Raw genomic sequence first — 27507 nt, forward strand, 5'->3', positions numbered from 1 at the left:
TGTCATCTGTCTTATTTATCTCTTTATTTTATTCTAACAGTTATGTTATATTATATATCTGTTTTCTTAACCTGTCCCTGTGCTGCTGTAATGTGAAATTCCTCTCTGGGATCAAGTTGTTATCCTAACTCTTAGTTCAAAATTTGTAAATGTAACCTATAAATGTGATTTTTTTGTATGAATGTTCGTACACAACAGCATCCTGTAAGAAGCTGGAAGATTATTTTGATCAGCAAATGAATAATACAACTTCTCCTCCACTCCAAGTGTGTTCTTCTTATTGTTACCTCAGTTGGATGTTTGACCTTCACTGTGTGTAGGATAATATATGTGCAGAGTTCGACAGTAAAAGGTAGTTTTCAAATTCAGGCAGAAGTTGGAAAGCTTCTCATCTAAATCTCAGTTGAAGATGTGTATGTATGTACAAGCATGATTTGTAACATCACAACTAGTTTGGAAACCAACTGTGTTCCAGTATGCAACTTACATAAGTGTGATGTGGAAACTTGAAGCTCTTCTGTGTATTTGTGTACCAAAAAAGAACAATTTTATAAAGTTGACATTCACTCTTTTTCATCATTTCAGGTTTATTGATGTGATTGCTAAGTGCATAGCTAGAAACTGTGCATACAAACTGAGACAAAACTTAAACTGGGATCACAATTTACATGTGTACGATACCTTTCTTCTACAAAGCATCTCTGAAGCTCAAATATCATCTTACAATGTGCAAAACGCTCTAAATTGCTCTTTTTTTTCCTGACATTTCGTGTATCGACAATACTTTTTACAATAAAATCTCTCACCTGACAGAGCACATGACACATTCAAACATGTTTTCTATTTGATGGGGAAGAAGAAAACCTATGAAAAAACTACATCATTTCAAACATTTACACAAGGTGATAGCCAGTAAGCAGTTGAGGCTGTCTAGACCAGAGGTTCCCAAGGTTTTCATTGTACATCTTTAATAATATTTCATTATGATGATTACGCTAATTTCATTAAAATTTTTTTAGCTGTAATATGTTTTCAAACATCAAAACAGAAGACATAAGCAAAAACTGCCACATGTCACAGTAACACAACACGCTTTCTGGCTCAGACAGAAACAAGGGGACAGTGCGACAAAAAGAAAAATCACTATCGAGGGTTGTGATGGTTTTTAAAAAGTTTGGGAAACACTGCTGAACCTGAAATATGCAAAATATGAAACTAAAACTATTAGCTGACTGATTCATGTTGAATATTTGGTTTAAAACACACCATGAGTGCTTTGGAATGTTTCTGACATATCTGTGTTTTCTTGAAATACATACCGGTAATTAAGATAAAGTGTATATATATATATATGTACAAATAAATACAGACGGTGCACTAGCAGTCACTCACAGCCCTATTTCCGACTATCCACAGGAGAAGAAAAATTCCAGTGTAATGCAGGTACTTTTTCCACCAGTCCAGTACAATTCAGGTCCTTAATATAATAATCCTCAATGCATGACAGCCAATAGCCATATCTAGAAAGTGCTTATCAGACAAGTGAACGTTTCTATCATTAATATCACCTTTACAAACCACATAATTGCAGGGAGTGTATAAACGACCTGAGATCTCAACCTAACTAGAAGAAGATGGGTGTTTTTTTTTTGTTTGTTTTTTTTTTTGCTCACTAAGGTCATTCAACATTAAAATGATACAATATAGTCAACTTAACAACATACTAGTAATTAATGACATGATCAAAGTTCTGGTTGGTCAGCTATTACTGTGGGTAATAATTAAACAGCTGGCTCATGCCACCTCAGTCCAGTGACTACAATAAGGCACCATACCCTTAAGATCCTCTTTCAAAAGCTTTAATCTCTAATCTTCTCTTCCTTTAAAGGTATTAAATCTCCTTAATTCTTAAACCTCCACGCAATCAGCAGTGCACAGGCGCCCACTCCTGCAGCGGTCAGAATGTACTTTGTGTTAGATGGCGGGGTGTGAGGGGCCGTCCTCTCCTCTGAATCCTGCGGCGTCTTCTGCTCTGGTGCAGTATCAGCTGGCACAGGTGCAGAGGGGTGGTAGTTTACACCGGAGGGGTTGTTTAAACTAGATACAGTATCAGCAGTGATGCTGGTTGGTGGTGCAGAAGTGATCTCTCTGGCTGCTTCACCGTTGACTTGCGGTGCTGAGATTTGGCCGTCTAGGTTAAGGATAGACGGCTCCTCGGCCACGTGCACCACATTCACCTGTACGTCCTGCACGTCCAAGCTCAGACAGGGAGACTCGTAGTGGTTCTCCTCCGGTTCGTTGTAGTCGATGCCGTTCTCCTCGCATGGCAGAGCGGAGGCTGAGTTGACGGTGTTGGAGATGACGGCTGAGCATGCAGGAACGTGGGCAGAGACCACAGTGTCCGGCGCAGATTCGCTGAATTGCAGACGCTCGCTGTTACCTGAGTACGGCGCCACCGAGGAGCTGGGTGCAAGGATGGTAGGGTTGCTATGATTTTGTGGTTGGATGCTGACGAGTTGGCCAGGCTTGCTCAGACACACAGAGGTTTCATCATGGAGAGAGATGTCAATCCCAGCAGCACCAGGCAGGGTGGAGGTTGAAGCTGTAGTTTCTGTCCGCGGGCTGCTTTCGATAACCTGCAGGTGAAATTAACATCACATGTCAGGTTTATTTTTGACAAAAGAAGCCAGTGTAGGTTTCTAATGTTCCCCTTTTATAGAGGTGGATGAGGCTTGATAAGTCACATCTTCAATAGACTGCGCTGTAATGCAACACCACTACTAACTATAACCTCAGACATGACTATAGGGTTGCATCAACTTCTCTCTAATAGTGTTGTGAATATTATAAGTTTCATAAGGACAGTAATGATTGTAGGGTTGTGTGAAAGTGACATAAACATTGTTTCATTTCAGCACAAGAGGAAATGGTAACTTTTATATTTATAGTATTTTGACATTTATTGTAAATAAAAAATGAAACTATATACAAGCTGCTGTCTTTTATTTGATTTACAGGGTTAGGACGTCCCTCTCTGCCTCAAATAGCATTTGCTAGATTTTAAATTTTATCTCTTTTTTATGCTCTGTGTTTGATTTTAACCTGCATCTCCCCAATTTCTGCACCAAACTGAAAGTCCTGGTTGTCCTGCTGCTTCATTTTCTGTGTCTCTTGGTCCAAGTGCTCCAATTATAAGAATCGTGGCATCTTCTGTAAACTCTTTCCATGAGTTTAAAGCCATTTAACTGTCCCTGTGGTCTGTAGGTTTGTACAGGCGTACCTGTTCAGCCAATCTACTTTTGAAGTGTAGCCCAGTTTCAAAAATCGTGAGGTGCATGACCAGAATTACATCCCAGACCAGAATTACATCCCAGTACAGTAACTTCCATTTTCGCTCATTACTGAATGGAAGACTACTGCTGAGCGCTGCAGTGTTTATGTTCATTCATTTACTGCAATAGAAAGTGGTGAGCAGGTTTGCAGTGGAGATGGCTTTGATAAATGTGTCTAACTGAGAAGGAGAGTATCACTGAGTCTGTAGCTGCCGTAACCCCGACATGTAGTTATATTTTTGAGGAGGTGCACTTTAGCTACGGTGTAGCAAAACTATATATCCAGTTTAACTGTCCCTATGTAAACAACTAGTTTTAGAAGGGAAACATACCAATTAAACCACCCAGAGAAGCAGCAAAAATACACTAGAATGCTTTTTAGTGCTTTGAATATGTGGGTTATTCCAGGACATGTAGGAAAATTAATAAAACAGTTTTCACCTGTCTAGTAGGAGGTTCAGATGTTTCTTCAGGCTGCAGGACAGCAGCATGTTCTTTGTCCTCAGGAGGCATGGTGTCCTGGACTGGAGGCTTCTCTGGGGTCGGCATGTGGTAAGAAGATCCATCGGTCACATCTGAGTTTGTCTGAGTTGAGGAGGGGCTCTGTGGTGGGCTGACCTCGATGGTTGATGTAGTCTGGAGAGAAGCTGTCTGGCACGGAGCGTCTGTTCTCACTTGATCAGGAATCACACCAGAAACATCCTGGATGTCTGATTCAGAGTTTTCCTCTGGCTCCGGGTGAGCATTAATCTCCCTCTGTGGTGCCGGCGGGGGTGTGGTTGCTTGAGGGCGGTGGACTTCAGGTGAAGGAGGAGGTGTTGATGGAGGGGAGGGTGCCGCTGCAGCTTCAGTGGACTGTGGAGGCTCAGGGACAGGCTCAGGTGGGGAGGCAGCTTTGGGAACTTGGGCTGCTGGTGCTTGTGGCTGCACAGGGGTTTCCAGACGGGGTGAGGCCTGGGCAGGTGGCTCTGGAGGAGCTGATGCTTCAGCTGGCGGAGCAACAGCAGCCTGACTGTTGCCGCCACTTCCTGGAACGGACAGCTCGCTGGCAGATGGTGCTGGATGGACGTGTGCCCTGACGACGTTCGCTGGAGGGGTGCTGGGGTTGGGATCTAGAGCAAAGCAAACAATGTTGTTATTTAAATGTGTTTTGAATGCATCTGACTGACGCTCTGGGAAATACCGAAGGACACCTGCAGCTAATCCTGAAACTTAACAGTCATTCATTTGATGGAACACACAAATGAATATAAAACACTACATTTGTGTGTCAAATCCTCCCCGAAGTAAGACAAGTATTTGCTGTGATGACTCGTTTCTCTGTGTGTGTAAATCTCTGACAATTTAGAAGTCTAGGATACTGGAATTTGGAGTTTCATGCTCGGTCATTTCGGTGAAATAAAACAACACTAACCTCTTCTAACTTCTCACAACTCTGCACAGAGCTGTAAGTTATCTGTCAAGGTCAGACAGCAGGGACACACTGCACATACGCACATATACAAGCTAACAAAGCTGTGTACGAGTCTGAGGCAAAAATACACTAAAATATTCACACTTTTCCAAACAAACATTTAGTTTCCAAGTGATTGCGAAACACTATACTGAGGCCAATACACTAATGCGCCAATATCAACACACTCAACCAAGTATATCAGATAATGATGTAAATATAGGACCTTTTGATACACAGTACAAATGTTTGGCCACAAACACACCAGCAAAAACATTCATTGAACATTGTAACAAGACGGACCTGTTCAGCATTTTGGGAGAAGGCTGAGCTGGTTGCAAACACACTGTGTGTTAAACTATGAACTTAAGTCGAGGGTCAACTAATATTCCTTTAATATCTCACACACTACTTAGCTCATAGGAAACTTTAGCCCTAGTTTGTGCCTCTCATGCATCCGTTTTCTGAAAAATAAATACCTGATGATCTTTGACGAACCTGGACGGTGGTTTAACAACACTTACTGCTGTTCTGAATTTAGCATCAGAGTCTTCAACACCTCTTCTGACCACACAGATGAAAAAATATTGTCTGTTACACGACTAAAAGATTTTTAACCCTTTTTACCAAGTTGCTGCTCTTTTTTTTCATGCAGGTAGCCAGACATGTACTTGCTCATTTTGTACAATATCAGAAAAACACAAAAGTGTTATCGTCTAATGGAAATGCAAACTAAATGCAAGTAACATCAATATATAGAGAATTATAACCGATAATAAATACGTTATACAAAATGAGCGAGGACATTTCCATCTTTGTTTGGATTAGGAAACGAAGTTGCAACTTGGTAAACGGGTTAATTTTTTTTTTTTGTATTCAGCAGAAAATATTTTTTCATCCAGATGGTTTTAAAGAATATTTAAAGATTCAGGAAATTCCTTGAGAACAGCTGTAAGTGTTATTTAATGTCCTTCTGGGTTTTTCAAAGATCAGCGAGCATCAATTTTACAGAAAGAACTGATACTTAGATCTGTGACTGCAGCCTAACCTGTGGCTGAGGGAACCTGAGATATATTTTGATAAAATTAGTTTGAGCTTACACTAAATAATCTTCACTCTGTGCAAACACTTGGAAATCAAAGTGAAAAATGACTGAACCACTTCCATCTCTTACATTAGATCCTCATGCTGTATTATAGAGGTGTAGCTAATGGCCTTGCAGACTTACTGTTAATGCCTCTCAGAGCGTTGTATTCTGCGCTGATCTCAGCTGCTATAGAGTGCTGCTCACACGCCTCGAGCGCTGCAATGAACTGCTCCACCCAGTTTTCTCTCCTCTTCAGACAGTCCAGGAGAAGCACCATGCCGTCATAATTCCCACAAGTCTCTCTTTTTGCCTCTATAGTGTCCTGAAATTTGATAGCATAACAGAAAAACACGCATAAAACGATTGATCAGGGTAATAATCCTTGTGTATCACCTATTTAATTTCCCGAGAGGGTTAACGTTCAAAATGTACTAGTTATAAATTATTAATTACAGTCATCAGTTATGATAAACTTTATTGTTGAAGTGACAATATCCTGCCAAACAATAACCAAATGTTAGGATCCTTGCCAAAAAATGTTTGTTGTGTGATTATTACTCGGCACAGTTATTGTTTGACTCTCAACTGTCAGTAACAAACAGCAGTCTGCTTCTACCTCAAATTACATTATAAATAAATCAAAGTCAAATAATTGCCCTTTTGTAGTATTTTTTAGCATTACAGCTGTAATAAAATTGAAATCAAGGCATGATAAAGAGTAGTAATAGTGATAATAGTAGTGTAAAGGGTCATCTGTTGTGAAACGAATTATTGCCTTTGGAGAAAAAAACTGACCAATGGGAGGCTTCGTATATTATAAGCAGGTAAAGTACAGCAAAAGAAGTAAATGTAATCTTGCAGTGTGTTGAAAACAGAACAATGAATAACCAAAATCTTTAAGGTCCATATTAGAGCTGAGTATAAAAGCTCATTGGTGACATCAACTATCTGGTTATGTTTCTAATGTTGTTCACTTATTCTTTCATGAGATATTTCCGGGTTTTAATCAAAGTTATGCCAATATTTCATTTAGGCAACATTCTTGTGTGGCTGCTTGTGTTTGAACATCTGAGAACTTTGGTTTAAGGTGAGGAAGAAATAGGGTTTTTTTTGTATTTGTACCAAAACTCAGGTGTTAGCACTAGTATCGAAAAATTAGTGCCAATACATTATATTTAGTCCAGTATTAATTTCAACATTGATACCCAGTCCTATTTCTTATATCAAATAAAACTTACCCTGTCGTGAGCAGTCAAGCAAGGCAGATGGATCATTATCTCCCTCACTTTCACCCTGCTCACAATCTTCGGCATATTAGGCCGCAGGTATTTGTCGTACAGTTTGTCACTGGCGAACGACATCTGTGAAAAAGGAGACGCAGACATTTAAGTCTTCAAAGATGTAGAAAGTTGTACTCCTGATACCCACACAAAGCTTCCAACAGTGTGATTGTGCAAAACAGTACTTAAATAGTTAATACACATGCCTCCTACATTTTAGGAAACGCCTCAGTTGGCAAGGCCACATTTACTCGGACAACCCACGTCTCGGCTTTCTGTTTTACTAACACGTGAGATGTGAAAGTACCCAGAAAATTGAAGTAACGAAACTAGATCTTTGCTGACGGGCAAAGACACAGAGAGGGGATTTCTTCATTCAATTAAACTGAAAGTGAAAGTGAAGATCAGATGCCAGGAAAATATTAACATTTCCCTTTTCTTTAAGTGTTTCCCAGACACAATTCACCAGTAAATGTACAGACATGACTTTCTGCACACTCCTACATTTCAAGGTTGCATGTGCAGCTGTCTGGAGTAAGAAGAAGGTGAACAGGCCCTGGTTAGTCACTGATTAATCACCTCCGGACTGTAGTTTAATATCTGAACTTCAAATGTTCCACATTAAAGTTTAAGATGTTTCACTCCAAACACGCCCACACATTCCTATGGCTTTTCAGGGTCAAATAGAAAAGTATGGCACGTTTTTTGGGGGCTTTTTTGTAATGAATACACCTTAAACCTTTCAGCTTGTTTGTACCTAAACAGTCAGGTGAAATAATCTGTTGTCACGTTCAGTCGGGGGGAACGTTTTCACAGCATATCCTGTCACCACCGGCCACATCAAACCGAGCAACCAGCACGTTAAAGTTTAGAGTAAATGAGGGACGGCAGCGGTTTTCTCATAATGGAATAAACGTCAGAGGTAACAACCAAAGAGCAAAGTCTTCCTCACTGTATCATTAGCCCCACAGAGGCCATGGTTTACCACACACAAGTAGATATAATGCTGTGTGCTCAGGCCTTTGGAGGAATTTGAAAGATTTTCTGTGTGAGTGTGTATTACCTTCAAGCATGCATGTCAGTGGTAAAGTGATGAGTGATTGCAGATTAACAAGACAAGGAAGGTGGTGTGTGAGAGAGACAAAAAAAAAAGCTCCTTGACACAAGACAAGGGCAAATTATGCAGAGCTGAGCCAAATGAATGACCTCTAAAGTGGCAGGTCATGACAGTCCTTTGCTTGCCAAAGTCTCCTTGGCTTTCCAAGGCTCTGGATCACATCTCATGCATGGCATAACTTGTTTGAGTGAAATCTTACAGCTACTGCTTCGAGTCTTACTCTTATTTTAGTCGCACAAATCTCACAAGAGTCGACAAAGAGTTGACCAGGAGTGAAAGTAGACATATTTAGATTTACATGCTGGCACAAGGAAGCGAACAACCTGTCACTAAACCTATAACGTCGCCTGTTTGGAAGTAAAAACTGTGAAGGTTAAAAAAAGGCTGCACACAAAACAAAAAGGACGATATAAACTGATAGCTGCCATTAAATTACTGAGAAACGTGGCAGTAAAATAAGACATATGTTGCTACTTAATGGATATTAGCAGTTAAAAGTTGTGTTCAAGCTAACGTTACTTTATATTAATAAATACGACACAACCAGGCTAATGTAACCATTGTTTCCTGAGTTGCCGAGCTTTTATCGGTTTAAACATTCAATAAAACCCAAATTCTTTGTAATCACAAAGACATTTTTGGCTTATTTATCGTAATATAGCATAATGTAGGGCTCACCTTTCGTGTTTTAGAGCCTCAGCAATTCGTGACTCCCCCAGAAGTGCTATTCCTGCTCTCACTAAACCTGACACACACACATCTGCGCAGCTGTTGCCGCCCGTGCTCACAGTTCTCCATTCCGATTGGACGACAGAGCCGTCAATCAAAGAATGCACCAATAGAATCGAGCTCAGCCTATATAGGAGACGGGGCGTGCATAATCTTGACCCTAATCGTGACCTTTCGCTGTGCTCTACTATGGGATGGCAGCAGATTTAGATTGAAGCTCGATCTCTGGTTTACATCTGTCTCTAATCCCTGATCCTAATCCGTTCACATGGACAGAGAGGGAGAGGAGGGGATAAACTTTGTTGTCAATGCATGAAAAACAAAATATATGCCGACATAAGCCTATAAAGTTTATCCTGTTCTAAATGTGTGGTAGTAGAGTGTGACTTGAACTTCTGTTCAAGTCACAAGGCTTGTATTTCCCGAAGGACTATTACATTGCATTGTATTACTGTTTACAGGTTTAGAGGTGTTTATGATATTGGGTATGCAGCTGATAGTTAAATTAGATTAAAGGATAGGTTCACATTTTTTAAAGTTTGTCTTAAAACAACTGTCAGATGCCCAAATAAACAGTGAAAGAGGTTTTCCTCGCTGTAATCATTCCTTCTGTTCATTCTGGCTATTAAAAGATCTCTTTCAAATGTGCTTTCAATGTAAGTGATGGGGGCCAAAATCCACAGTGTGTCCACACAGTCATTTTGTGCAAAAATGCATTTAAAAGTTGATCTGAAGCTTATATGAGGCTTCAGCAGTCTCAGTTAGTCATATCAAGTGGATATCTGCCACATTTACAGTCTTTTTAGCATCAAATTCCCTCTTTGTGTTTCCTTGGACAGTGTTTCCCTGTTGAGCTGTGGTGGAAGTATAGTAACAAAAAGAGGGACTTTGGCACTAAAAAGGCTAACATTGAAAGATATCTACTTGATTTGACTCATTTGGACAGTTTTTGAAGCTTCATATTAGCTTCAGATAAACTTTTTATTGCAGTTTTGTAGAAGGAGGTTTGTGGATTTTGGCCCTTATCACCATTTGCACCGAACGCATAAATGTGAACTTTTGATTAGTTTATGGCCAAGTAAAACTGTCAAGATCGTAATATGGGCAGGTTTTGAAGTGGAGCTACAATGTTTAGGTGATAAAGCTGATCAGAAGAAAATTAATCAGCAATTACATTTGAACTTTATGTAATTGTTTCACTATTTCTTTTAGAGAAAAAATGCCAAAAATGTTTTGATTTCAGCTTCTCAAATATCCGGATTTGCTGCTTTTCTTTATGTTATATCACTGTGAATTGAACATCTTGGGGTTTGGGACTGTAGATTGGACAAAACAAGACATTTGCAGACCAGACACCCACCATGCTTTCCAGGAGACAAAAGGGGAGGCACTGAACCACTTCCTGATTTTAAGATCTTGCTGATATCACCAGTGATGTCATGGGTTAGACCAAGTACAGGGGGATTTATTTTAGTTAGTTAAATGTTTGGTTTTGTATTTATGTTATTTATACTTATTTTAGTGTATGGTAAGGATGTATGCTGTGGTTGATGTGTGTGTAAACAATGTTAACTGATACAAGGGACATTGTCATTTACCAGTTGTTGGTATAAGGGAAAGGACACCCCTGATAGAAATATGGTTCTGCCTGGATAGATTGGAGGGCCTATTTAATGGAAGAGTTGTTGGTTTGAGAAAGAGCAGAAACAAAAGAGGACGTCAGTGCAGCTGTGTTAAGATGAATTTGATTTTGCTTGATTTCATTCGGTCACCTCCGAGTCGAAGCTTCCTCACAGCAAATAATAAATAATAATTAATAAATAAAAAAGCCATAAAGGGTTGCAGAAATGTCCTTTAGGTTTTAATTTAATTTAATTTTTTAAATTGTATTACATGCAAATGAAATCTATCATCTATTCATATAAGAAAATGAACAGAACATCAGTGGGTCACCAAATGAGGGAGAGGAGGAGTGAGACAGTGATGATCAGTAGTTACAGAGTAATAGAGAACGGACAACTTTTACATTAAGGTGCTGTGATGTCTCTTAACTTTTACGATTGTACTAAAAAACATCTTCCTTATATGATTTTAAAATAGCAGTGAAACACACTTTTACAACACCAGAGCTACAGACTTTTAGAATTTGCAGAGACTGAAGTGAAATCTTGGTTACTGCTCACTATAAACCAGAAGGTGGTGCTGCTTACTCACTCACTGAGTCAGGTTTCTATCTGTCCTGTGTGAGGAGAGATGTTCTGTATAATGTATGTATTTAATCCTTCTGCATGAAATGAGCATGACTCCAGCGATCTGTATTAAGAGGAGATCCGTCTTTGCGTGACAATAATCTTATTTGACGAACATCTTTGTTAACTAGCTGTAAGTTACCGCCAGCATGAGCAGGATCCCAGTGATCTGAATTACTGGGGGATTATGGGATGGATAAAGGCATCAGGCAGGATGTTGCTTTATTACACTGCAGGTCTGTTAAACAGGGATTAAAGATGTTTGAGTGCACTGCTTGTATGTAAAGGTTTTTCATGATTATATGCTGTTTATCCTGTAAACATGTGTACAAACACTTAATATTTTATACTCTTAAATGCATTGCCTGAAGAAAAATCACATCATCATATTTATGAGGCAAAAAATTCCATCGTTGCTGAGTCATGATCACAGCATAACCTGTGTGGAAGGATCAAATTTGTTTATTTTTTTCCTTCAGCAGATTTTAGGTTTTCTGATGCTGTTCGCTGTTTGATATTTTTGCTGGAAAATGACCAGTGGAAGGAGATTAAACACCTCAAAGAATAAGTTTGTTGATTTGGTGTCATTTTTGTGCTCATGTGAACTTCGGCTCATGTCACAATGTTGTATCTAATTTGAGTTGTAGCAACCTCACCTGTCATTCAAGCTGTGTGGGCGGCGCTGTGACGTCTCCTAACAGCTTGCAAGCAGGTGGCGCTCTCTACTTTGTCTGTTCGGCCATGGGGGCAAACGCTGTTCAAACGCAGTTATCCTCCTGTTTATTTTGAACAACTGTAAATGTGAAAACAGGTCACTGCCGGGGGATTTTTCTCAGGAGACACAGAAGAAAGAGAGTGTTTAGAACAGCAAATATGAGGTGAAAACAGGTTGAATCCCTGTTGTATGAAAATGTGAAAGGTTATTATCATGATGATTGCTTCTTTAAGAAATATGAATTAAACGTCTGGTCACCTTTGGCCTGCAGTCTAGACATCAGAGTGAAGAGTTAATTACCAGTGATAATTAATCCTTTCCTGTACATTTTGTCTCTTAATCATGATAATAATATTTGTGATCTAGAAATGTAGACTCATTCTGACGCAGACTGGATTTCAGCTGCTTGAATGACAGATAATCACACAAAAGAATATCAAAAAACATACAACACACATGTGACTCCCCATGCAGCTCTGAGCATATGCTAAAATCAGCCAGTCCTATTTGACTCATGTCTGCTTTAAACCTTTCATATCTCGCAGGGCAAACCCTCCTCAGCAGGGAGGAGGATACAAACAATCACCAAATAAAGACGCAGCGAGAGCCTCGGGCAGCTGCAACAGCCCATCACGGTTGAGTGAGGAGAAAAAACATCATGTACATCTCAATAAAAGAGCAGGACTGTACTCTTTTCAGAGCCCTTTAGCTTTAAAACTACAGCACATTGGTTAAAAAAAATAACAACAAAACAAAAACAACAAGATTCTCACGTAATGCCACAAAAAATGTCTTAAATCTGGTTTGACCCTGTACATCCTTTGTGTACATCAGCATTAACTGGAGCTTGTGGGATCAAAACAAGTATTTTTTTCCAGTATATGAAGTAATGTCAGCCATCAAACACACCTTTTGTTGCTTTCTTTTGCCTTCTGCTAATCAAGCCTGGCAGCTTTTTCATTATGTGCGAGCTGCCAGAGTTCAGAGCTTGGTTAAAGTTAATCAGTTCAATTTTCAGCAGAGACGGCCTGAACTCTTAACCAACACATGATGACGGACTGTATGAATGATGAATGAGATAGCTTTCCTTGATATATTTAACTACGTGCTGTCATGCATGCTAAAAGGAGGCTCTCATCTTCTCTAAAGCAGACAGACAGTAAAATGGAGATGGGACCTTATGGACTGTGCCCCCCAAGGCAGCTGGATTACTTTTATGCCAGCATTATGTTTATAAGGCCAAGTGAAGCAGAATGTATTAAGCGTTGCACAACATTACATAATACGCTTCTTGGACACTGGCATCATGGATATTGCCACATATAGACCTTTGAGAGCATCAAGCATCTCATAAAATTGTTCCAACCAATTAGACCTACCTTTTATGAGATAGTGGCGGCTGTTTGGCGGCTGAAGGTTAAGGTTGTTTTTTTTCATTCACCCAGGGCTGAGCCCTTCAATGAGAGGTAAGAGGAATCACCAAGGAGACGGTTGACTCATCACAGATCACTTATGTTATGAGAAATTGTCTCGACTGCAACCGGATCCACCGCTGAGTGCATAAAGGTTGTGTCTGCCTGAACTGTAAGTGCTTATGATATGTGACCTGCATATGTCAGATATGCACTAACACCATACAGGCTGGACATCTGTTGGAATCTCTATATATAAAGGCAACAATATAAGATATAAACAGTAGTAGTGGAAAGTAAACACACCAAAGTATTGTATTTTGAGGTATTTGTTCTTCAAGGATAAAGCTGGCAATTTTTTTATATACTTTTCTTATTGTCAACAAATCTCATGTTTGTGTGTGTATCCGAAGCCTGATATATCTTATTCCTCTGTGCCGTAAACCTCTGTTGTTGTGCAAAAACTATTAAACACATCAGTGAGTCACACAGTTGCACCGGGTGAGACGGATCTTCATCACAACGAGTTTGGGCACGTTAGTTTGTTTAAAAACTGCTCCAAAAACTGAAAACAGCAATCACATTTTCAGTCTATGGAGAGTTGTTCTGTGTAATTCAGCTGCCACTGAGCAGCACACACGGGAATGTAGCTCTGTTTACAGTGCTTTGCTTGTTGTGCTACATATCACAACCTTATGACTTTGTATTACATTGTAAATTGTAAACAACATCCATATAAAGAGGTTGTGATATGTAGTACAAGACGCTAGCGAAGCTCTGTAAACAGAACCGTGTTCCTGTGCATATGCAGTGCCATCTGCCTTACACTGAACTACTCTCACTGTTATTAGTCTTTGGAGCCGTTTCTAAACAATGTAACATGCTCAAACTCTTTGCGATGAACTAACATGTCGCCCAGTGTAGCGGTGTAGCTCATTGACGTGTTTTTAATCATTTTTGGACAACAACAGAGGTCGACAGCACAGAGGAATAAGATTTATCAGGCTTTGAATACACGCACAATACTTAAGTAAGTCAGATCAGTCCATTGTTGGTTTTACTTTGAATGCAGAACTTATGTGATAAATGTGCAATAAAATATTTTTTCATTGTGGTAATTCTACTTTCACTGAAGTAAAGTTCTTATACTCTTCTTCCACCATTGACCAACAGTAGAGTCTAAAACAGTTGAGCACTGCAACACTGAATAGTTGCTGCCAGTCTGTACTGTTTATTTACTATATACACTACAGGAGCCCCTGCATATACATCCACTGCTTACACTGCATGCAAAACACCTTGCTGACTGTATACACACCTTGTATGTCTTTTTTTTTTACTTTAAGTCCTTGTGTTTTAAGCAAATCCAGTTTCTGTAGGCACACAGCAATAAAAAACATAATCTTGACAGTGACCCTAAGAATAAAGTGGTAGTTAACTGGCATTTACATAGATAAAAATGGCTGCAGAAATAAAATATTAAGAATCTGTTTCATCAGTATAATAATGCCTCCAGCATCTTTCAGTTAACATGACTATAAATAAGCTTTCTTTATTAGCACTGTTGAACCTAATTGTATCCCTTTCTTCTCTAAAGTCAAAGCTATACAAAAACTGGAAAAAAAACAACAACAACAAAACTGGAGGATCTTTAATCTTTACTGACATTTCATAGTTTTTCATAGAGTTCTGAGGTGCCACTGAGCTGTTCAGTCAACTTTCTGCTTCTACAAAGCTATAAATAGCCTGTTTATTACAGCTGAGAGTCTGTCAGGTCCTCTGGCAATGTCTTTCAAATTTTTTGAAGGATTAAATCAATCTGAGTTGTTGGAATCAGCTGCCAGATGGCACAAGATCTGCCTCAACACTAACCTCTTTTAAAAGCAAGCTAAAAACTTTTCTCTAAAGCCCTTGATTAGCTTTTATCCTGCGTATATGAGTGTTTGCGTGTACGTGGGAGGGTGGAGGGGTGAGCATTTTGATACTTTTATGGAAGATTTGTTGTACAAATGAGCTGATCCAGACACTGATACTGATCTTATTAAGCGGATCAGGCGTTGGCCATAACGTGACAAATCCACATTAAATACAGTTATTAACATTTCAGCTATCAGTTACATTCATTAAGTCATGGTCGCCAACTTTGTACCACTTGCATCACAATAATCCCTGGCCTCATATTACCTTATCTAAAAATGATCCCAATGAGTTCTACACAGTGAGGTAAACAGATATAAAATTTGGGGAAAATGGAGCAATGTTATCAGATTAATACTCGATATCAGCAGATACCTGAGTTGAAGAATTGGGAAAAAAAGAGGTGTATTGGTCCGTCCTTCCTTCACAGAGAATATCCACAACAATTCTTGTCAGTTTATTAATTTATCTATAATTTTGTCATCCTGTTTTTCCATACTGTAATTTTGCTGCCTCGATCTGTTCTGTACACACAACATCTAATGCATGTCTGTCTGTCAAGATGGATCCTTCCTCTGTTGCTCCTCCTGAGGTTTCTTCCAATTTTTTCCCTGTTGAAGGTTTATTTGGTTCCTTTTTTATTATTTGAATTGAGGGTCTAAGGATAGAGGATGTTGTAAAGATTGTAAAGCCCCCTGAGGCAAATTTGTGATTTGTGATATTGGGCTGTAAAAACAGACTTGTCTATGAACTGTACTAAAATTTGATTTGTCACCAGTTGACATCACCTTTATTCCTCAGCTGTTTATTTTATCATTCTTTTGGGACACTTTTAAGTATATTTCAAATACATTTTGATATAACATTGTTCATCAAATTCATATTTCCATCATGTTACATGCAGTTTATGATCTTATAGCAGATCAGTGCTATTTATTGCTGATTTATTACTGTCTTCAATCCTTTTACATTATACTTAAATTGTTATTATATGTTATTATATTATTGCTCATGTGTTGCTTGGTTCAACCCCTGATTCATTTTACTTTTGATGTTTCAGTATATTTCATATTTATTACTTTATATTATATATCGTACCATCTATCCCATGTTTCATGCTGTATCAGCTTTAATCAGTGAGCGTAAATCAAAGAAGGCGCCATATGGCGGGAGTTTTCTCCCTTCTGTCACGGCAGCCATAAATAAAATACCCAGCTGAACACTACGTATGGATGTGTCTATATATGTGTGAGAGTGTGTACATGTGTATGTAAGTACAGTATATGTGTGAATACATGTAGGAGTATGAATGTACTGTATATGTGTATATGGCAACCTGTCAACTGTATGTATCTGTCCGTTTCTCATGTGAGACATGAATGTGTGCAGGCTGTGAAAACAAACTTCTTTTCTTTTGCTTTTTGTTCATTTCTTTAATTTCCCTGTGTGGAATCAATATATCGTATCGTATCGTATCGTATCGTATCGTATCGTATCGTATCGTATCGTATCGTATCGTAACGTATCGGTATTTTATCTTATTGTATCATATTGCATTGCATTGCATCATATCTTTATTATATCGTATTGTATCATATCTTATCTTATCATACTGTATCGTTATCCTAGCATATTGTATTGTATCCTAACATATCATATGGCATCTTTATCGTATCGTTTCACATTGTTTCATATGTTTTTATCTTATCATATCATATCTTTATCTTATCCAATCAAACTGTAGATAACAAGTCACTGCTCGAAAACATTTGTAGCATTTCATTTAATGTGTAAGTGAACTTTACACTTCTTTAGTCAGTTATCATTTCTACATTTTTTACATTATAAATTGCTCACTTATGAAGATTATGAGCACATGGCTTCAGGGCAGTGTTTCCATCTTTAATTAATACAGGAGACAAAATACTGGAGAAAAATGTGTGAGAATTAATTTGATAGATTTGTCTATTAAATGGTCTCCTTGATTGGCTGAAAAAAAAATCAGTGTGGTATCTTGCTATGATGGAGAACTCCAAGAATACAGTGAATAATAGAGTTAAAAAGAAACCAAGTGACCCGAAGGGCAGACATTTGGAGCAATGGTCTATTGTCAATGAATAAATTATGTGCAGGAGCACAATCATGCTGAAGAGCTTTAGAGGCTTGTTTTTTTTTTCTCTTCAACCTGTAACCTTTCTTTTCACTCAGGCGGACTAAAATGTCAAATCTGCTGGGGCGTCAGAGCCACAGGCGGCCGCTGCTTTACTGGTAAACACACAGACGACTAAAAGCAGGTATCTTTTCACAGCCGCTGAAAGGTTAGACCAATAACGCAGGTCATAAGGGGCAGTGGACGTCTGACCATCCACATCAGACTCTTAATACTGACCCAAAACTGAATAAAAACTAGGTTTGTTTTGTCATTTTAACTGGTTAAACGCGAGTAATTGGGTTAATTAAACAACAAATTCAAGTCATGTTGTCTAATAAAAGCTTCAGTAATGACTCTGAGACTTTTATATTACCTTTTAGTACTTTTATTTACTTTATTTGTCTTTATCATGTTATAAGTAACCAAATACTTGGATATAAATTATGTGACATACCAGACAATGACAATAACACTTTACTTTGCACTCTATTTATCACTATATGCAGCATAAAAACATATAATAAACTGTTTATACATGTTTATAAGCAGATATAAGGACATTTTAACTGTTTCTTAATGAACAGTGTTTTGAACAAGTATAACTTCTCCCATGAAGACATATTTTATATAATTACAACTGTTTTATATTATATTTTCATTAATTATCTGTTTATATACCAGAATCCAATTTTGGATGCTTCACAGGAGAAGTTAAAGTTAAGCAATCATATCTGCTTACAACTACATAATAGTGTGTTATGTAATATTTACATACTGCATATGAATACTAAGTAGGGGAGGTTAAAATAAAGTGTTGCAAGAAATGCTAAACATAGTTAGTTTGTTTTCAAATGTTTGTTAAAACTTCTTGAAGGTTCTTTAACATCTAAACTGTGATAATAACACTACATCTGGCACTTTCATAGCCCCTGACTGGAACACTGACTCAGATTTACGGTTGTTATTGTGCACTGAGACTCTGCAGTCATTCATACTGGGTCAAAATAAAGTCAGCTGACACACAACTACTTGATAAAACTGCCTGAATGCTGCTTTCACTGAATATATGATTAATGACTTGACCTAAAATATGCAGCTGGATTAGTTGTGAATTTAATATAGAGAAATGATCTCTGTTTGCACAGTGCATGTCATCTCATAACCGTCTGAATGAAATGGAGAGATTTGATGGTGATTAAGGTGATTAAGGTAGGCTAAGTGTGTCTGAAAAAAAAAGACAGAGTCGGAGTCCATATTTGAGAATATTTTAATATCCATGTTGTGCATCACACGTAAACAATCACAACAAACCCTTTGATGTTCGAGAGTCCTGAATATTTACACTGAATTTGTACAAACCTCCTGTTCTCTAATAAAGGTTTTCTACTTAATAGTGCAGCAATACTGCAGGCAAGAACAAATATTCAAAATAGAAACATGTGTAACATCGAAACATGATAGTGTACAAGTTTATTTTACATCTAATCAAGGTCACGACAGCAAACAGCCTTACAAAGAGGGTCTGCACTGTGGGACAACAAACTAGAAACCAGCTCAGAACAAGTTAAATTCTTCTTCTTCTTCTAAAAAAAAGACACATTCACACTTGCTTCTCTACAACACTTTCTCCTTTCTCCCACGGAATCGGATCCTGCGCCTCCTCGACTTGCGTATTCCTGCGCCCTGTCCAAAAGTGCTCCACATCTGGGAAGGTCTTCTCCTCCTGCGAGACCGCGTTGGCTACGGCGTTGGCTCCGATCTCAGCTCCGTTCCCTTCCGTTTTTGGACAGGTGATCTTGGGGACCTGCTTTGAGTTTCTGCAGGTCGCGATGAACCAGATGGTGATGAGTCCTTGGCGCACATCGTCGTACATGGTCATTAAGATGACCGGAGAGAAGGCGCTGCATGCGTAAAGGAGGACTTGCGCAAAGATGATCAAACCAACAGGAGGTTTGCTGTACCCGAGTCTGATCCAGGTGAATGTCCCCCATTCTGGCAGCAGCATGAGCCCAAGGGCGCCGCTTAGACACAATAAAACCAGGGTCACTTTGCTCTGATGCTGAGGGCTGGGTGCGTGGTTCACCGCAGCGTGCAGGGTTTTGGTGTAGTAAGCAACTGTGAAGATGACCGGCACCACAAAGGTCGCAGTTGGATAAATCTTGTAGAACAATTTCATGAAGTCAGACGCGCACACTGGCATTTCAGAGACGCAAATAGTGTCGCGGCCATATGGCAGGAAAGAGGAGAAAAGCATCTGCGGGATGGGAAACATCATTGACACAATCCAAATGAACGCCAGGGCTCCGTGGATCCACGTCGGGCTGTAGAAGGGCCCCGTGGCGGTGCTGGAAACCAAAGTGTGTTTGGCTCTGGTGGTGACCGCAAGGATCAAAGTTTTTGCAACCACGCAGGAGTGCTGGAACCAGTCAGTGGTGCTGCAAACAAAACTTCCCAGGGTCCAGGTCTGCTTGTAGTAGGTGATGGCGCGCACTGGGGCGCACAGCAACAGGATCACCAAGTCCGTGGAGGCCAGGGAGGCGAGGAGCGCCTTCACCTCAGAGCCCCTTCCGTTCCTGAAATCACGAATGAAAATCAGCAAAACGAGCAAATTCCCAACTGCCCCGGACACGCAGATCCCGATCAGAATGATCGGCATGGCTGTCCTGGTGTCCTCTCCCTGGAGAAGTTGAACTCCTCCGACGAAATCAAAGAAAGAGACATTGGCAGGGCGACCAATATCCATTTTTAACACCTGTGACTTTAAAGTGGAAACTCCTCAAAGTGAACAAAATTGCAGTCAACAAACAAAAATGCTAAATGTTTTTCTCTTAGTTTTGGTTCCACTTCTCAGATTTAATGTCCTGGAAGAAAAGGCAGAGGAGCTGTCCAGGGCGCCGTGGTGCTGAAACGCTTCTAATGGGGTCGCGATTGTATCAGCAAGTGGGTGAGCAGGCTGGCAGGTAGGCTATTTCAAGTGCTGCCATTTAGCATCGTCAACCACTCACGTCATTTTATCAGTGTGGCTCCAGGCTGCAGCCAGCCCAAATGTGAGCGCAGCGTGATATGATTTACATTCAAAACCTCAGAGGGATCACGGCTGGTGTGGCTGTCAGGAATATGTCAAAATAAGAAATTATCCGACTCCGGTGAATCTCTCTCTCAGATAGACATTATAAAACATTTAACAACCCATTTAACATGTGAAAACAGGCAACAGAGCTGTGACCTTTGCTGATATCATTGAAAAACAAATGGCAGTTGGTGCATAAAATGTTTGTATAATATTTCTCCCATCATGCTGCAGAAACTGTAATGGCTAAAAGTCATGCACAAAGAGGACAAACATCCCTTAAATACATTTACAACCATCTCTTCATTTGTGCACTGTACCACAAATGTGTCTCAATGGAGCAGAATTTATGTCTCAAATTCCCCTATTAAGAGAAATGTCCTTTAAATATGTCATAAGTTCAGTCATTGTCAGCTGTTTATCCCCTTAATCATCCATTTTAGAGTTAAATGTGGAGCACAAACAACATTTAGGGATAAATCTTGGTCAACTGAGGAAGAAATTAACCTTTTTAATCCTTTTACCCTTAATCTATATAAAGTATTGAAGATGTTTTTAAAGTATAAACTTAAAGCAACCCCATGTAACTTTTGAAAGAGGAAATAACACATTCTTACCCTTACAAATGAAATATTTAATTCATAAGCAATAAAACACAACTCTACTCAGTTCAATACACTCATATTTCAGTGTTTCAGTGCAACAGACTTGTCCAGGTCTGGTATGACCAGTAGCTTACGGTGGCTAATGTTGGCTAATGTTTTGAACAAACTGAGTCAGTTTGACGGCTTCTTAATTGTTTGTAAATCTTGCCTACTTGTTACTGTGACACTATGTTTTAGTATTATCATGCTATAATAGTCACTTGTTTCAAATTGTTACATATAGGCTCACTTTAAGGGATTGTTTTGTTTAATGACTTAATTCAAAGTTGTATCAAGAAAGTTTTGTTGGTACAACTTTCTAATAAGGCACCCTTTATAAAGGGTTTATAAGTTGTAGCCAATTACTTTATTAACTGCTAATAGGTCAATTACAAGCATTTAATGATCTATTTTAAGCCCTTCAGCCAGTTAAAAGAATTGGCTCAAGCTTGACTGATAAATTGGCTCAGCTAATCTTGGCTTACTGAAGATTTATCTCGATCGTCAGCTGATGCATAACTTTTTTTTTAAACAGCTGTTATACAATTCAAGGGAATGTAATGTCATATGTTTGTTTACATTATGTGTAAAAAGGAGAATATCAGCAGATGTATTGTTATCAGATTTTTCAAACTCTGAAATATTGATATTAGTATTGTTCACAAGAATCCGGTATCATTCAGGCTCTAGTGGAAAATCCTCCCCTGGCTTTACATTTGCTTTGTCTTTTTTTTTAGAAAGTTCATCTTCATCAGGACGACCCCTCTAATGAACAGTTTGAACCCTTATCATCTTTTTAACAGCTGCAACAATCTGGTCAAAAATCAACTTATTCACAGAGTTAAATATTTTATATTTACAGACTTCATACACTAATGTAAAAGATCTTTTATTAATGACTTAATAGAAATATATTCACTTGCAGGTATTTATTAATGTATTACCAATAATTTATAACCACAATATTACCAATTAGAAGGTAGAGGTGCACTAGTCCAACTTTTTTCCTCTCAGTATCAATTTCAATACTGAAACTCAGAGCCAATGGACCTTTTCCACAGCAGACATTTTGACTTGTCATAGCAGGAAACAACAACAGGTGGACTGATAACGTTAACGATGGCTCAGTTCCATTTAAGTGTTCAAAGAAGCCATACAGGTTAACCATCATGCACTGTACCAGGGTCATGAATTTGAACCAACTAAAAGGGATTCAGCCATGCTTAATGTATTATTCACATCTGTTCTTTTCCTGTTTTGACATGTCAAAATGTCTTCTGTGAAAAAGGTCTATACCGAGTAGATCTAATATTAATGACTCAAACTTTAAAATTATATAACACACTTCATGAAACTCATTGAAATAAGTTCTATGTAAGGTAACATGAGGCCAGTGATTGTGGTGACTGAATGAATGTAATTGATAGTTGATAATAATGATATTGACAAAGAAACTGTATTTAATGTGGATCGGTCATGTCATGGTCAAAACATGATCTGAGCCCAACATCAATTTCCACATCCTGGCAACCCAAAGTCTGGTCTTATTAATGTCTTACAGCAGATCTATGAAGCATTACTAAACGATTTAGCAACAGTTAAGTAAGACTTTAGTTACAACTTCCAAACTCCAACTTCCAAAATGCCACCAAATACTCACTGAATGGCGTCTTGACCTCCACTTACCTTTTTGTATGGAGGACTTGAAGGACTTTATCTGACCCTGGAGGTACCATTGTTGCACTTTTTGCAGGGTCTCATCTAAATCTATTTGGGCTCCAATCTAAAATTTTACCTAAGGCACTAACATAGTTAGGGCCAGCACTGTGGTTTACATAATGCAAAAGAATATAAGGACAGGAAATAAGCACAATAAAAATAAAAACAAGACTGAAAGAGGCAAGTTAAAGTAATACAACAGTAAAATATGTAAAATTAGATTAGAAAAAAGTAAAGGAGCAATGAAAATGCCACATAAAGAATAAAAAATATGAAAAGAAAAAGAAAAATCAATAAAAAAGAAAACGTTTTTTCTATGAAGCACAAAAGAAAATGATGAATGGAAAATAATGAATTAGGTCATTTAATTAGTTCATAAAATATGAATGAACTAAATAATTTTTCATTACATGTATGTTATAGAAATAGTGACCCCAGTGAAGGAGCATATGATGCAAACTGCAGAAAGTGAGATGTGTTTACTTGGCTTGAAGGAGGGTGAGGCTGAGGGGAGGAGGTGAGGTGAAGGGGGGCTGGTGGTTGTGTGGAGAGGTGATGGTGCCCACTCAAATGCTGTCACCTCCTCTAAGAGGGGTGGTTGCTAGGAGACCGGAGCCACCATCACAGTATGGGGCTAGGAAGATGTGAGGCATCATCAAGTAGCATGAGATACAGACGGATGGAGAGGCTTTAAAACAACCTCAGATGCAATGAATGAATAGTTACAACGGTGTGATTGCAGGAAAAAAAAGGCTCCAGTGGTATTTAAAGGGATGGTATAATAGTCTATGCAGGGATGCTGCCCTTGATGCATGCAGTAATCAGGGATGACTGATATGTTATGGACTGTGCAATGCTAAGAATACGATTCGGTCTCAGCTCTCACTGATTTTGCATTCAGTGTAACACAAATATAACACTGAAATCTGCATTTCTATACACAGATGTACACTTTTATTTTCAGGTTGGGTCTCCCAAGACCTGCATACATATTTTCATAAGTCTATGATGAATAATAATGGCTGCATTTACATAGCACATTTCATTCAGAAATGCTGCCCAAAGTGAAAACAGAATTAGCAGAGCACCAAAATAAGCAGTAACAATAATTAAAATGGTTGATAAGAATGCCTTAAAACAATAAAACAACAACAACAATAAAACCAACAGAAAAACTCAAAAACTGTCAAAGTTGTCAAAGTTGTCAAGGTAGGATTAACTACAATTGAAAGACAGAATAAAAACATAAGTCTTTCATTTCTTCTTAAATGACAGCAACAGATATACAGTTGTGTATCATCTGCATAACAATAGTAGTTATGTTGATTCTTCATATATGTTGTCAGCTCATCTATAATTTTACCATCCTGTTTTTACATACTGTCATTTTTCTATCTTGGTCTATTCTGTACAAACAACATCTATTGCATGTCTGTCTGTCCTGGAAGAGGGATCCCTCCTCTGTTCCTCTTCTTCAGGTTTCTTCAGTTTTTCCAACTTAAAAAGGTTTTTTTTAGATGAGTTTTTCTTTATTTGAAACAAAGTCTTAAAATAGAGCATCATGTGTAAAGACAACAAGTCCTTCAAATTACTGTAAAGGACCAAATATTTTGTTTGGCTATGTGCACTCCTAATTTCTAATCTGACATCTCTATTGGCAATAGAAGGTAGGGCATCAACAGAATTTTTGTCTGTGCTTTCCAAAAGCATTTCACATCACTAGATAGTTATGTTTTATGATGTGACAGCACCGTGGTTAAGGTCTGGTTAGGTTCAGGCCCAAAATTCACATCAGTTTTAGGGACAGATCATGGTTTGATTTAAAATGATTAAACTTTGTTAATGTTAGAGAAACAAATAAAAATGGATTTAAAAACAATATAAATAAAAACAGAAGAGTTGTTATTGTAGGATTACCCCAAATTAAAAGACAAAAAAAGATAAGTCTTTCATTTCTTTTTAAAAATACTGACAGATATACAGTTGTGCATCATCTGCATAACAAGAGTATTCGTACATAGTATAGAACCCAGAATGCTCCTTTGAGGAAATCAAAATCAACTGTCTGTGATACAAAATCACTTAAACTGGCAAAAAAGACCTTCTTGCTGATGCACATAAACAAAACCAGTGAACAGATGGACTTCCCCATCTTTGAAGTCTATGAATCAAACTGCCATAATCAATGATGTCAAATGCAGCACTTAAATCTAAAATAATGAGGACAGCCACTTTACAGGAATCAACAGACATTTTCAGGTCATTTACTACCTTTAATAAGACTAATGCAGTGCTGTGGTTCATAAAATAGCCAGACGCAACAACTATATGATATATTGCTATTAAATTTTATGCATTCATGGTTTCGAGAGGATTAATCCAATTGACTTTAGTGATCCTCTGACTTTTCCTTAATGCCACCAGCAGGTCAAATTTTCCACGTATCCTGTGAAATATCTCAACATCTACTACATGGATTGGCTCCTGACATTCATGTTCCCCAGATGATCAATCCAATTGATCCTCTGACTTTAACTCAACTTTTGTATGGATTAACATCAAATTTGGTACAGACATTTGTGTCCCCCACAGGATGAATTGTGATAATTTTGGTGATCCTCTGATTTTTCATCTAGCACCATCATCAGGACAAAATTTCACTTTGTCTAATACTTTGGTTTATGACTAATTACCTGCAAAACTGCAAATACCTGCAAAAAAATCATGACAGCTTTTATCCATTAAAAGTTGCATTAATGTGCTGTCATCTTCTATAGTACATCATTGGTGGCTGTTTCATCCTGACTGCCACCATTTGGCTCTCAGCTTTTTCTCAGCAGGGTCTTTCTTACAAGGATGAAAAACATCTCTTTGAGTCGTGCGTGCGCCTACGTATAGAATAGTGTCTGGTACTTTGACTGTAATTGTGGTGCCTTTTCTTGTGCAACAACCCAGACCAGCTGAGATATAAGAGTAAATGAGTTTTCTTTCTTTTTTCATGTATACATCCACCACTCCAGTCTCTGTGGTCTGTAAGATTGAATCAGTATTATGTGAGAGTTGGATCCCTCTCATCCACCCCCCAAGGCTTTTTACAGAGCCGGAAAAAGACAGAATAACAAGAGGAAAAAGAAAATGATAGAGAGGAGGGGGGGAGAGCATGAACAAAAACCCAGAGCTCAGTAATGAACTCCAGTAATGTTCCCTTTGGAGATATTTCAGAGTAGAAACAAAGAGGAAGTACTTTTTCCACCACAGGGATGTCTACCTCAACAAGCAGACCTTGCCGTGACAATTTTCTGTCCCAAATCCCTTGAAGCAGAAAAGCTTTTACAGCATCAAAGAAAACAAACGCAGGTTTTTGTCATTAGCATCATTCAGAGATCAAAGGTAAAAAAGGTCTACACAGGTAACCACAGACATAAACCGTGTTGCTATCAGAGCCTCTCCTCATTGATGTTATTGTTCAGAAGTGGAGTAGCGATTAGCAATTTGTTGTTGATGTTGCAACCCTGTTTTACATGAAAATTGACTGCTTTCATGTCGCCCCCCCCCTCTCCTCCCATCATCAACAGAGCTCAAGATGGAGAGTGACGGCTGCTGACATCAAGTTGCTCCTATAGGTGGCAAGACTGACAGTTACTACGACAACATGTGGATAGAAACCACTTGACTCGCAAACCAGCTTGTGACTGTCTTCATGGCTCAGACAGCAGATCAGTTTCACGTCTTTAACGGTTATAATTTCCCTGTGTGAATATAACGTATTAGATTTGTGACGAGCTGCAGGAAGCATCTTCATCATTGTTTTATCTGTTTGGTTCAGGCATCATGCAAAGGGATAAATGACTGCCTTTAGTAAAAGGGCAGACTCCTGCCTGCAAAATAGCAAATAATTAATGTCAGGTTTTTTTATAGTGTGTGTGGGAGGGGGTGCGGATGTAGATGTAGGCTTTTCTGTTTGTTCTTCTGTTTTTTTTTTTTTTTAATTGAGATAAATTATTAACATAAAAACACATGACACAAGACAGTACAAATGGGCAAAGCAACAGAACCAGACAGTAACCCAAACAAAATAACAACATGAACATAATAATAGAATTTTGGCTTGATACTAGATGTGTGTGTGTGTGTGTGTGTGTGTGTGTTAGTGTGGGTAGGTGTTGAGTGTGTTTGTGTGTAAGGATATAGAGGCGACAGAGCAGAAGGGACAAAACAGAAGAGAGAGAAAAAGGAAAGAAAAAAAAAAGAAAGCTGCAGTGCTGTCGGGTACATCTCTGGTTGGGTCTCAGGGACGAAGAGGCACCAGGGTTTTTTCTTCTTTAATCATAACAAGCTAAGATATATGCAACTGACCACCTGGTACTAGCAGGTACTATAAGGAATATAGGATCTTTGAATATTACTGCAATCACCTGCTTTTTAATTATTTACTTTTATTCTCTCTTTTATGCAGATGAACGGTAGCTCTATGCTGCTGCCTGCTGGGCTTTCCTGCTGTCTGCTGTCATGACTCATCATGGTTCAGACAGTGATCGTTTATTAAGTTAAAGCTGATTTATTTTTAATCCAGAGTGATTTATAGTAACAACAGCCAGTGGTGGAAAAGTACATTTACTCTAGTACTGTCA

General features: G+C 38.6%; 2 protein-coding genes across 2 annotated transcripts; both read right to left on the minus strand.

Annotated features, from left to right (window-relative positions):
* Positions 1-569: 569 nt before the first annotated feature.
* mavs (mitochondrial antiviral signaling protein) lies at positions 570-9040 on the minus strand. The gene is made up of 5 exons (XM_044375637.1): positions 8948-9040; positions 7111-7233; positions 6014-6194; positions 3774-4444; positions 570-2636 (listed from the first exon to the last, which is right to left on the minus strand). Exons 2-5 carry the CDS (start codon positions 7231-7233, stop codon positions 1902-1904), a joined length of 1710 nt encoding a protein of 569 aa, XP_044231572.1. The 5' UTR covers positions 8948-9040; the 3' UTR covers positions 570-1901.
* Positions 9041-18699: 9659 nt separating this feature from the next.
* LOC122998632 (G-protein coupled receptor 151) lies at positions 18700-20501 on the minus strand. Its single transcript, XM_044375590.1, has one exon. The coding sequence runs from the start codon at positions 20184-20186 to the stop codon at positions 19044-19046; it is 1143 nt and encodes a 380-aa protein (XP_044231525.1). The 5' UTR covers positions 20187-20501; the 3' UTR covers positions 18700-19043.
* Positions 20502-27507: the final 7006 nt, after the last annotated feature.

The sequence above is a fragment of the Thunnus albacares genome, chromosome 15 (genome assembly GCF_914725855.1).
Source record: "Thunnus albacares chromosome 15, fThuAlb1.1, whole genome shotgun sequence".
Lineage (NCBI taxonomy): Eukaryota > Metazoa > Chordata > Actinopteri > Scombriformes > Scombridae > Thunnus > Thunnus albacares.

Bases quoted from the DNA above. Each gene is read 5' to 3' on its own strand.
- mavs (XM_044375637.1), bottom strand. From the start codon at position 7,233: ATGTCGTTCGCCAGTGACAAACTGTACGACAAATACCTGCGGCCTAAT. The intron at 4,445-6,013 runs GTAAGTCTGCAA...GCTTTGCTCTAG, and splicing joins CGCTCTGAGAGGCATTAACA to ATCCCAACCCCAGCACCCCT. The intron at 2,637-3,773 runs GTGAAAACTGTT...TTTCACCTGCAG, and splicing joins CTGAACCTCCTACTAGACAG to GTTATCGAAAGCAGCCCGCG.
- LOC122998632 (XM_044375590.1), bottom strand. From the start codon at position 20,186: ATGGATATTGGTCGCCCTGCCAATGTCTCTTTCTTTGATTTCGTCGGA.